This window comes from Ovis aries, chromosome 9, assembly GCF_016772045.2.
Source record: "Ovis aries strain OAR_USU_Benz2616 breed Rambouillet chromosome 9, ARS-UI_Ramb_v3.0, whole genome shotgun sequence".
Classification (NCBI taxonomy): domain Eukaryota; kingdom Metazoa; phylum Chordata; class Mammalia; order Artiodactyla; family Bovidae; genus Ovis; species Ovis aries.
The window spans coordinates 72,982,897-72,996,143 of record NC_056062.1 but is presented as its reverse complement, the minus strand read 5'-3'; the positions used below and the strand labels follow the sequence as shown (position 1 = coordinate 72,996,143).

General features: G+C 36.5%; 1 protein-coding gene across 3 annotated transcripts in view; it reads right to left on the bottom strand.

Moving 5' to 3' along the window:
• Positions 1–13,247, bottom strand: part of LRP12 (LDL receptor related protein 12) — a 91,365-nt gene that overhangs the window by 57,536 nt on the left and 20,582 nt on the right. The window contains exon 2 of one of the 3 annotated variants that reach the window (XM_042254402.2): positions 12,375–12,425. The exons of the other annotated variants lie outside the window; for them this stretch is intronic. Within the exon in view, the coding sequence (XP_042110336.1) occupies positions 12,375–12,425 (51 nt within the window). The remainder of the gene's footprint in view (positions 1–12,374; positions 12,426–13,247) is intronic. 3 annotated transcript variants of the gene reach the window in all.

Sequence of the window (13,247 nt, the reverse complement as noted above, 5' to 3'; positions counted from 1 at the left end):
GTATTATTGATTTTCAAAACCAACATAACAATACTTTAAGTCATAAAACATACTACCAACTCCCCATAAATTTACTCTAATTTAAAAACAGTCCTATTTAAAAGCTGAAAAAAAATGATAATTCTGGTAACATCAAACAACTATCCCTTTTTTGAGGATTACATTATACTAGATATTTCCTACTCTAAGCATCACATGAAATAAGTAGGCTGCTTAATTGAGGTACACTTGCCATTTTTACAAAAATGCCACTTATAAAACACATGTTATAAGCTGAGAGCACTGCCCCAAATTGCTTTGTTAATACAAAGCTCATTATATTTCCCCTAATGCCCAGCCCCCAACACCCAAGAGAAGAAAACCCCATACATCTGAGGTTGTACACACACCACCTCCTCATTGCAACTACAGTGCGACCATGCAAGACATTCACACGTCAGTCACCCCTTTAAAGTGGCTATACACTGGAATAATACATAGTCTGGTAAAACATTACTTCACAGCCATACATTGTATGTGTATGTGGGCACATGCTCTGTCATGTCCAACTCTGTGCGACCCCGTGGACTGCAGCCCACCAGGCTCCTCTGTCCATGGAATTTTCCAAGCAAGAACACTGGATGGGTTGCCATTTCCTCCTCCAGGGGCTCTTCCTGACCCACCGATCGAACTGGTGTCTCTTGCACCTCCTGCCTTGGTAGGTGGATTCTTTATTACTGGGCCACCTAGCAACTGACTAATTAATTAGTGGACCAGCTAATTAGCTAGAACTTCTAGAAAACAAGAAAAAGTTTAATTATCACTTAAATAAGGAAATAATTTTTAAGATTTAATTTTTTTTCATTCATATTGACCAAATTCCAAAGACAATTGGTTCCACTTATAATTCTTCTTACCAAGCTAAAATATGGTTCTGTAATTTCTTCAATACAAGAGAGAATCTTCTAAAAGAGATATGTACTGTTTTAGGAAAAGAGACCACAGAATGATGAATTTGAGCTCTGGAACCAGACTCTGTGGAATCAAACCTTAGCTTTACTATTTATTTTATTCATGAACCTAATTAAACAATTTCTCCTAAGATTTACTCACCTGCATAAACAGAATATCATTTAGAGAATGTCTTAATTTATGGTCTCTCCATCCTTGTTGATTTGTATCTTTCTTCCTATCCTTATTCTTTTAGCTAATAAATACTGCTAAGATGTGACAGATACATGCCAGACACACCTTAAGTGCCTCACAAGGCTTCCCTCAACTTATCCTTAAAAAAGCAGTTCACTTTAAGGCAAGAAAACCAGCCTATAGCAATTTAGTAATTTTTTTTAAAAAAGCAAGTAATTGGATGGATTAAAAATTCAAATTCACAGTCATTAAAAAGTTTGTGCTCCTTACTTAAAAAAAAAAAAAAGAATGCAGACATGAATATACCTACTTGCAAAATAAATAGTACTTAACTTCTTAACTTTCAGAGTTAAAACCCACCTGCCACAGCTACTCCAATTTGCATGGGGGAAGATCACTGGTTTAAAAGTTAATGAGCAGCAGTTACAAGTCACTTATATGACCAGCATCCTACAATCCTGTTTTCACTGTGCAGTGAGAAGAAGTATCAAACATCAAAATATGTACATACATATATATATACCTCCAAAGCAAACATCGCTTCTATTCTACTTTACTTAAACAAAAATTTCAAAATTATAAATCCGGCTTAGCAAACTCTCCAAAGTAGGAGCCTTCCCAACTACTCCAAAAGTTTCCTCTCTTATGATTGACTTTTCCACTCCATCTCTTCTTTCCAGAAATATTAGATTTCCCTTAGAAAAGAGTCAGTTGTGTCTTTTGCCTTTGGACTTTAACATACTAATTTTTTAGGAAGGTATCTCCTAATTCCCTCATACTGCCAACTGCCAAGTCAAGTCAGTTGTGTCCGACTCTGTGCGACCCCAGAGACAGCAGCCCACCAGGCTCCCCTGTCCCTGGGATTCTCCAGGCAAGGAACAACGGAGTGGGTTTCCCTTGTAGTAGGTTAGGTTATTCTGTTAACAGGCTCCTATAGTACTGTCACTTTCTGAAAACTTATCACACTTGTATTATCTGTGTAATGTCTGATGTGTGACCTTAATCAAGGTGGGGGAAGGTGGGAGGGTGCTGGGACATAGCTGGGTTTGTTCTGTTTTGTAACCCAGTGACTAGCACAGAACCCAACACACAATAGGAGATACTTAGTCCAAATCTGATCAAATAAACAAATCAACAGTAGGTTGACGATATATAAGTAAAAGGCATAGTCTTTGCCACCAGAGTTGATTATCTACTGAGAAAATAATTTAAAATATATGAAACAAAAGTAAACAATATAAAACCAAAATAAAATTAGCAACCTTCTTACTCAGGTAGGAAGCTTTGGAGGCTTTTCTACTAAAAATGGGAATGGAAGATAGCAGCACCCATCATATTAGCCATGATATCAATCCAGTGCAATTACACAAAAAAGACGATTATAGGCATAAGGACTGGAAAAGAGGTAAAACAACATCTATCTGTATCTGATATGGTTGTATATGTACTTGAAAAACCCAAGACAGTCAAGAGCAAAATTATAAAACATGCGATAAATTAGTAAAGTAGCAAGATATAAAATAAGCATACAAAAATAAAACATCTTTATAGAAACAAGCAACAGCCAGTCAGAAGATAGAGAAGATACAATTTTTAATAGCAACAAAGAAAGATTTTTAAAACCTCAAACACAGAACTCCTGCTGCTGGTCCTGATGAAGCAATGGATAACAGACTAGCTTTCTCCAGGTAGTTCTAACCAACAAAAAAAGAAAGAAATCCAAAGTGGACTTACTAATAGCATTTTGTTAACTGTTTTCTAGTTTTTTCAGTAATTCCTTTGTTCCTTTTTTTTATCTCTTACTTTCTTCTTTGTGATCTGGTGATGATCTGTGGTGGTCTGATAAGCTTTCTCTCTTTTGTGTACCTACCATAGGTTTTTGCTTTGTTGTTCTTATGAGGCTTAAATATAACAGTCTATTTTAAGCTGTTAACTTTGAATGCATACCAAAGCTCTACATTTTTACTCCCCCCATTTTATATTTTTGATGTCACAATTTGTATCTATTCACCCTGAGTATTCATGATAAATTAGTCACAGTTATTTTAATACTTTTGCTTTTAAACCTTCATAATAGAGTTATAAGTGATTTACTACCAATACATCTGAGTATTCTGAATTTAACTATATATTTACCTTTACCAGTGAGATTTATACTTTTATTATCTTTTCTATTATCATCCTTTCATTTCAACTTGGAGAAGTTCCTTTTAACATTTCTTGTGAGGTGGTATAGTGGTGAAGTCCTTCAGCTTTTGTTTCTCTGGAAAACTCTTTACCCCCTCCTTTAATTCTGAAGAACAACTTTGCCAGGTAAACTATTCGTGGTTGGCAGTTGGGTTTTTTTTTTTTTCTTTCAGCACTCTGAATATAGCATGCTACTCCCTTCTGGCCTGCAAAGTTTCTGCTAGTAGTCTTATGAGGATTTGCTTGCACGTAACAAGTTTCGTCTTGCTGCTTTTCAGATCATCTTTCTCTTTTCACAATTTAATAATGCATGTATCAGTCTGCTTGATGCTGTCCATAAGTCTCTTAAACGATCTTCACTCCTTTTCATTCAAATTCCTTCTTTTGTGTGTGTTAGTCACTAAAGGATGCAAAAAGCCAACCATAAGAATTTAAAAGAAGTAGTTGTTTCTAGTTAGGATGATTATTGTATTAGATGTTGTTCTAGTACCCAGATGAAATTTTTCTAACTTGTGCAAAGGGTGTAAGAGAATTTGTTATGCCCTTCTAGAAGTGAGTAACACTTGCCTCTGACATTTCTACTACCAATCTGTAAAGAAAATAAGGTTCTGGTAACACTGTTCTAACCAAATTCATATGGCTTGTAGATTTCTTTTCCCAGGTATTCTTTTATTTTCTATGATCTTCCCTAGAGCCAATATCAGTAACTGCTGGTTTGCAGAACTCTCAACCTTCTTACCCCATTTTGGAAAATCAAAACTGCAGTTCTGTTTTCCAATCATCAGATCTTTCTTTCCTTCTCTCATTCCCTGGAGTATTTTACCACCTAAGTCAGAACTCGTTAAGTCATTTAGAGTCTCTGGATGAACTCCTATAATCTTTGTACCTGTGTCCTCCAAGAAGACTCTCAGATACAATTACTCTTACCCTTTCAGTGTGAAGAGTAGTATATTTGACAGAGAGGACATAAACATCACCAGTATTACACCATCTGTCAAAGTAACAGACTTATATTCTGTTATTCTTTATTCTACAAAGAAATGTTGAAAAGGCTGCTTCGTTGTCCTTGGTATTTTTGCTGAACTCAATCTTGTGTTTTCTCTATATTACTAATAGTAATGCTTTTATTTTTGGTTATTATATATCCTTTTTATCTTGGGAACATGTTCTTAATTAGTCAAGTCATTGAGGAATCACTTAATTTCCTCAGTTTTTTTCTGCCATTCATTCCTTTTTGGGAATTTGTGATTTCAATAACCAGAAATTTTTGAGATCTTAATAATCTCCCCAGACTTTCTTTCCAGATTTTCATGTTGTGGAGGCACTTTTTTTTGGTCTAAATTACTTTAGAATATTTAGGTCTTAAGCTCTGATTCTGCCCAATCTAAATTTTTTTTAAATTTTATTTATTTATTTATGGCTGCCCTCGTCTTCATCGCGGCATGTGGGCTTTCTCTAGTGGTGAGTGGGGGGCTGCTCTTCTGGTGTGTGGCCTTCTCACTGCAGTGGCTTCCCTTACTGCAGAGCATGGGCTCCAGGATGTGTGGGCTCTGCGTGCAGGCTCAGCAGTGGTGGTGCACGGGCTTAGCTGCCCCATGGCATGCGAGAGCTTCCCGGACCAGGGGTTAAATCCATGTCCCCTGCACTGGCAGGTGGATTCATAACCATTGGACCACCAGGGAAGTCTCCCAATCTCATTTTGTTTTTTTTAGTGATTTTAATACAGTCATTTCTACCTGGTCAAATAAGGTATAGAGAAAGTACACTGTTACGGACTGAAATGTGCCATCAAAATTAATATGCTGAACCCCAAAGGCCCAATGTGACTATATTTGGAGATATGGCCTTCAAGGGGATAATTAAGGTTAAAGGAAGTCACAAGGGTGGGGACCTAATCTGATAAGACTGTTTCTTTAAGAAAAGGTATCAGATATCTCTTTATTTGTGCAAAGAGAACAGACCATGTGAGGATACAGTGAGATGGACACCGCAAGCCAGGAACAGGAACCTCATCAGAAACCAACCCTGACAGCACCTTGACCTTGGACTTCTAGCATTCAGAACTGTAAGAAAATAAATTTGCGTTGTTTAAGCTACCCAGTCTCTGGTATTTTGATAAGGCAGTCCAAGCAGAGTAATAAACACACTTTTCCCAGGTCATGGCTAAACAAAGATGTTTGTGAATGCCTTAAAAGTGTATAGAAAACTCAGAACATTCTTTTGAAAACAGGCTCCATGGTGTCTAACGAATATTTATAATGAGACATTTTGTGCAAAAAGAGGTTAAGAAATCCCTTGGAGACAGAGCTTATTTTCCTGCTTTATTTAATTACTGGTATTCTAAAACTATTATTTCTATAGCTTTTTAATTGTAGGCATTCATTATGGATTTAATAGACGTTTATGAACTGGCCTGAACCTACCTGCTACTTAAAATAATAATGATGATCATTTACAACATTATTTTTTATGGAAATAAACATTCTAATTTTCAAGGCACATTAAAAGACATTTGGGAATTCATTATTTTATGTTTAGGCTCCCTATGTTAGTAAGATTTTGTGCTGGAAATATCTTCAAATAAGGGCATGATGACAATGAACTATTAGTCAAAGAACAAATACTAAACAAACACAAGTTACCTGTATTCAGAGGATGAATCATATCCCTGAAAGAACATGCAAGACAGCTATGAATCCCACTGCTGAGTAACCTCAGTGACCATGTTCATGCAGATGGAAATAATCTTTATTGTAAAACAGCTTGAAGCATTGATGTAAGAACTCACAAAACAAACTAGAAAGGGACTCAGTTAAAGACTATATGGGTTCTGTGACTTCTGTGTTTCACAAGAGTAAATAAGAAGGTTTGAAGGGATTCAGAAATCCAGGAAAAATGAGAATTATCCACCTATATTTCCAATGAGATTTACTAACATATAGTTCACGCAACATCTAATTCATCGTTTAAAGTGTACCATTGTGGTTTTTAAAATTATATTCAAAAAGTTGTGCAACCATCACTTCTGTCTCATACCTGAATGTTTCCATCAACCCCAAAGAAAATGTGTACCTATTAACAGTTATTCCTCTTTTTGTTTTCTTCCAGCTCCTACATTAACTAATCTAGTTTTTGTCTCTATGGGGTTTTCCTATTACAAACATTTCATATAAATGGAACCGTACAATATGTGATCTTATGTGTCTGGTTTCTTTCATCATGCATAATGTTTTCATGGGTAATCCATGTTGTGCCATGAATCAGTAGTTCATTCTTTTTTATGGCCCAATAGTATTCCATCATATGGATAAATCACATTGGGCTAATCCATTCATCAGCTGGTAGACATCTGGGTTGTTTCCACTTTTTGTGAACACTGCTATGGATATATATACAAGCTTGTGTGCAGACATGTTTTCAGTTCTCTTGAGTGGAATTGCTGGGTCTTTTTGAAAATTCTATGCTTATCTTTCTGAGCAAATGCCAAACTTTTTTCCAAATGGCTGTGCAATTTTACATTCCCAACAGCCATATGTCACGGTCGCAATTTCCCCATATCTTCAACAATATTTTTTTCTTGTCTTTTTATTACAGTTATTCTGGTGGGTGTGAAGTGATATTTCACTGTGGTTTCACTTACATTTCCCTAATGAGTAATGATGTTGAGGTTCTTCTCATGTGTTTATTGGGGATGTAAACATATTCTTTGGAGAAACATCTATTCAAATCCTTTGCTCATTTCTTAATTAGCTGAATCATCTTTTTGTTTTTGTTGAGTTGTGAGAGTTTTTACATATTGTGCATATTAATCCCTTATCAGATATGTGATTCACAAATATTTTCTCCCATTCTGTAGTTTAATTTTCCACTTTCCTGATGTAAAGATGTTTTTTGATGTTGAAATAAGTGTTTGAAGTACAGGTATTTTCTGATTCTGAGACAATTCAATTAGTCTATTTTTGTTTTTGTTGCTAGTGTTCTGGAGTCCTATTCAAGAATCCATTTTGTATTTCAAGATCATAAAGATTTACTCCTGTTTATTTCTAAGCGTGTCACAGTTTTAGCACTTATATTTGGTCTCTGGTACATTTTGAGTTAACCGTTGTGTACAGTGTGAAAAAAGGGTCACATTCATTCTTTTACATGTGGATAACCAGCTTTCTCACAACTGGATGAAAATATTAAAGTTTTCCCCAGTGAATTATCCTGGCACTTGTGTTGAACGTCAGTTGGCTATAAATATATTTACTGCTCGATTTTCAATTCTGTACCACTGATCTAAAATATCTAAAATATATACCCTTATGCTAGTACCACCGGAGAAGGCAACGGCACCCCACTCCAGTACTCTTGCCTAGAGAATCCCATGGACAGAGGAGCCTGGTGGGCTGCAGTCCATGGGGTCGCTAAGAGTCAGACACGACTGAGCGACTTCACTTTCACTTTTCACTTTCATGCATTGGAGAAGGAAATGGCAACCCACTCCAGTGTTCTTGCCTGGAGAATCCTAGGGACAGGGGAGCCTGGTGGGCTGCCATCTATAGGGTCGCACAGAGTTGGACACAACTGAAGCGACTTAGCAGTAGCAGTAGCAGCAGTACCACACACTTTTCATTACTGTAGCTTGATACTGTATTGATACTATAGCTTCTGAAATTGGGAAGTATGAGTATTCCAATTTTGTTCTTTTTTGAGATTATTTTGGCTATTCTGAATCAACTATCTAAATCAATTTATCAATAATTTAATTAATTTATTTGGCCATGACATACAGTTTGTAGAATCTTAGTTCCCCAACCCAGGATTGAACCCAGCCCTCAGCAATGAAAGTGCAGAGTCCCGACCACTGGACCAACAGATAATTTCCTCTAAATGAATTTTAAAATCAGCTTGTCAATTCTGCAAAGCCAGTTGAAATTTTAGTATAGATTGTGTTGAATCTGTAGATCAACTTGGGGAGTATAGAGAATACTAATTCCTAACAATATTAATTCTTCAGATACATAAATATGATGGACATCTTTCCATGTACTTCTTCTTGTTCAGTCACTCAGTCGCGTCCAATTCTTTGTGACCCCATGGACTGCAGCACGCCAGGCTTCCCAGTCCTTCACCATCCCCTCGCTCGAGCTTGCTCAAACTCAAGTGATTGAGTCACGGATGCCAGGCAACCATCTCATCCTCTGTCATCCCCATCTCCTGTCTTCAATCTTTCCCAGCAAAAGGGTCATTTCCAATGAGTTGGCTCTTCACATCAGGTGGTTTTGGAGCTTCAGCTTCAGCATCAGTCCTTCCAGTGAATATTCAGGATTGCTTTCCTTTAGGATGGAGTGGTTGGATCTCCTTGCAGTCCAAGGGGCTCTCAAGAGTCTTCTTCAATACTATAGTTCAAAAGCATCAATTCTTGGGCATTCAGCCTTCTTTATGGTTCAACTCTCACATCCATACATGACTACTGGAAAAACCATACCTTTGACTATACGGACCTTGGTCAGCAAAGTTATGTTTCTGCTTTTTAATATGCTGTCTAGGTTTGTCATTTCATCCAAGGAGCAAACGTCTTTTAATTTCACAGCTACAGTCACTGTCCACATGATTTTGGAGCCCAAGAAAATAAAGTCTGTCAGTGTTCCCATTATTTTCCCATCTATTTGCCATGAAGTGATGGGACCAGATGCCATGATCTTCGTCTTTCAATGTTGAATTGGAAGCCAGCTTTTTCACTCTCCGCTTTCACCTTTATTGAAAGGCTCTTTAGTTCCTCTTTGCTTTCTGCCATAAGGGTAGTATCATCTGCATATCTGAGGTTATTGATATTTTTCCCAGTAATCTTGGTGCCAGCTTGTGCTTTATCCAGTCCAGCATTCTGCATGATGAACTCTGAATATAAGTTAAATAAGCAGGGTGACAATATACAGCCTTGACATACTGTTTTCCCCATTTTGAACCAGTCCATTGTTCCATGTCCACTTCTAACTGCTGCTTCTTGATCTGCATACAGATTTCTCAGGGGGCAGGTAAGGTGCTGTGGTATTCCCATCTCTTTAAGAATTTTCCAGTTTGCTGTGATCCACATAGTCAAAGGCTTTACATTGTCAGTGAAGCAGAAGTAGATATTCTTCTGGAATTCTCCTGCTTTTTCTGTGATCCAAAGGATGCTGGCAGTTTGATCTCTGGCTCCTCTGCCTTTTCTAAATCCAGCTTGAACATCTGGCTGTTCTTGGTTCATGTACCGCTGAAGCCTAGCTTAGAGAATTCTGAGCATTACTTTGCTAGCTTGTGAAATGAGTCCAATTATGCAGTAGTTCGAACATTCTTTGGCATTCCCCTTCCTTGGGACTGGAATGAAAAGTGACCTTTTCCATTTACTAGATATTCTTTAATTTTTCCCACAATATTTGGTAGTTTCTGAGTATTAGTTTTACATTTTGTTACATTTATTCTGAAGTATTTTATTCTTGTTCATGCTATTGCTAATCAAATTTTCTTAACTTGATTTTCAGTTGTTCATTGCTAGTGTATAAGAACCATTTTTCTTATATTCTGCAATCTTGCTGAATTTATTACCTCTTATGGGCATTTATGAATTCCTTAGGATTTTTACACACAAGTATGTTATATCTATAGACAGAGATAGCTTTACTTCTCCCCTTCTAATTAAGATGCCTTTTTCCCTTGCCTATTTCTCCTGCCTAGAACCTCCAATACAATGATGAATAGAAGTAGTGACAGCAAATGGACATCTTTGTCTTGCTCCTGGTCTTAGAAGTTCCTTTTTATTCCTAATTTTTAAAGTATTTTTATTATAAAATAGTATTGGTTACTGTCAATTGCTTGTGTCTACTGAGATGACTCTCTAATTTTTGTCCTTCATTCTATCATGGTATATCACATGGATCGTCCTATGTTGAACCTCACATTCCTGGGAAGAATTCATTTGGTAACAGTTTACAATCCTACTTATATATTGCTGGATTTGGTTCACCAGCACTTTATTAAGAGGATTTTTGCATCTACATAAGGAAAGTTGGTCTGTAGTTTCCTTTTTCTGGCATCAGGGTATTACTGGCCTCAAAGAATGACTTGGGATGAGTGTTTAAAGGATATATACACATTCACATACACACTGTGTGCTGCTACTTATATATTTTACTCTCATTTAAGGAAACAACAAGTATATTGCTTTTGCTTCTAATTTTTCTTCTTGGTTTACTAAACTTCATATTTATTACTGAATTATGTAGTTTGTTGATTATATTATAATGCTTTTGCAAAGTGCCTAGTGGTTTTACTCAAATGATGTATCAGGCACAGTACCCAGACAGATAAATCCAGTACATGGTCACCTTAGTACAGGAGTAAAGTGCAACAAAAAAAGGTGTTTTTTTCTTTCTTTCTTCCTGACTTTCCAACAGGAAAAATCTTTTGCAATGTGGGGATGGCCTATGAATGGGGTTGGGAAGGGACCGTAGAAGCCAGGTGATAAAAATGTTGGATTTTTGATGTCAACTCTATTTTAATAGTTGATGAAGTTGAAGTACAGACAGAAGGGAAAGGCAGTTATATTTTTAAAAGCAACTTTGATGAGCATAATTTACATGCAAAAGATTCACTAATTCCAAAGTATACAGTTCGATGAGTTCTAACAAGCATATATGGTACTGCAATCACTACCACAATCAAGACACACATCTCCATTACCCCAATAGGCTCTCTGGTGAATCCCTTTTCTACACTCTACACCTAGACAATGTATGGTCACAGGCATTTATAAGGTCATCATTTGTAAGTATTAGGCATTGCACTGAAACCAAGATACTATTTAACCTTCTTCCTAAAACTTTAAGGATACTGTTATCCCCATATTACGGATGAGGAAACTGACTCATCAGGTAAACTGTGCAAGTTTCTTTAAACTAGTAGATGGTAGAGACAGACTCAAAGCCAGGACTACCTAATTCCAGTGTTTAAAATAGAGTTTTAATTAAAAGATACTGAATTTCTTGACTTCCCTTGAAAAAAAATTTGTAACTATCTACAAGTATTCATGCATACAAATCTACTGAGCTTGTTTCCTTCAGTAGAAGTATGCATTGGGTTTTTTTTTTTTTAGATATCCAACAGCCCCATTACTTTATATTGCCATCTGGCATTGATTCTACACCATCTAAGTTAACTTGTGTTCCTTTCCTGGTCTTTGTCAACACTTGAAACTGTGACCTCTGGTGCATTTTGTGAGTCCAAGTTATATGCCAGAAAAATATATGTTAAGATACAAAGAAAACCTACTAACAATGATTACTCTACTCCCTTAACCACAGCCCCAAAGTAGAAAGAAGGGGGGACAGAGATGATTGGCTTTCATTCTTGATACATTTCTATAATGTTTGACTTATTAAAGCATATATTACTTTTGTATTTTAACTCACATGTATTGATACTATGAACTAAAATGTTACCTTCTGAAAAAAATTAATACAACATAAAATTCTACAGCTATGGTTTCAGGTTTTTTCTTCATAAAAATAATTTAAAACAATTACAGATGATATCTTTTTTCTTAATATTATTGACAAAACAGTACAAGAACTACCACTTAATACACACACTGAAACATAGTCATTGTTCTCTTCCATAGCAACAGGTCACTTTGAAAAATGTTCTTATATATGAGATTCAATAATGAGAAGATGGATATGTAGCTGCAACTTTTCTTATTCTTGCTGATGTCACTAACAGCACTATGGCATTTATGCACAGACTAAAGCACACAAATAGAAACAGCGTTGCTTCTGCAATAATAACAAAGATAAATGATTCTTAATGTATTTGTATTTGACTGCAGGAAAAGAGCCTTTTAAAGGAGAATTATACAGGAAGCAGAATTTTAAAACCAGTAACCATCTAAATTTTTAAAGTATACTTTTAACAACATTTAAAAGAAATCACTAAATTGTTAAAATCATTGGGGATACTATTTGTAGACTTAGGTTTTTCTTGACATTCACCAGCTATTTTTTTTGTTTTTCCAAATCAAATGACCACACTGTTCTTTTTCTTACCTTTATTATTTATGAGGGACCTCCCTGGTGGCTCAGTGGTAAAGAATCCGCCTGCCAATGCAGAAGACATGGGTTCAACACCTGGGTCAGGAAGATCCCCTGGAGGAGGAAATGGCAACCCACTCCAGTATTCCTATCTGGGAAATCTCGCGACACAGGAGCCTAGTGGGCTACAACCCACTGGGTTGCAGAGTCAGACATGATTTGGTGACTAAAGAACAATTATCTATAAAGGATGAGATGGCAGGTGATTTGTTTCTCCTTCTAGCAATGTCTAAAGCCAGAGAACATTTCACTGGGAGGGAAGATTGTTCTCAAGTTTATCAGAGGCTCTATCCTGGGATCCAAAGAACCCAAACGAACAGTTAGCCTAAAAGCAGATAGTGGATCCTGCAATCTCATTAGCCCCATTTCTTTCCTTCCCCTTAAGATCCTGCTTGCTGGTTCATTTGTTTCCTCTTTCTTTATTCAGGCCTTTCTTATCCATAAAAGAAAAACTCTTTTGCCAGTACATCTTCTTGTTTCTTCTTTCCTATCCTCGTCTTTACTTTCTCAATCAAAAACTCTTTGAAACAGTCTACACTAATGGAGCTTCCATACCCATCATTTGCTCCTGAACCTGCTAAGTTTTTACCCTCAGTGCATATCTGAAACTCAGGTGGCAAAGATTACAAAAGATCTACCTATTAAACACAATCCTCAAAAACATCAGCACTGGACCCAGTTTCCTGATATTGGAGAAAATCATGTAATCACAAGGAATTATGTCACGATATAGTCATGGTTTCATTTCAACTGGATATTTATTACTGAAGTATAACTTTATAAAAAAGCATTCGCTCAAAAACTACATTAGTCCTTTATTCTCTCTGA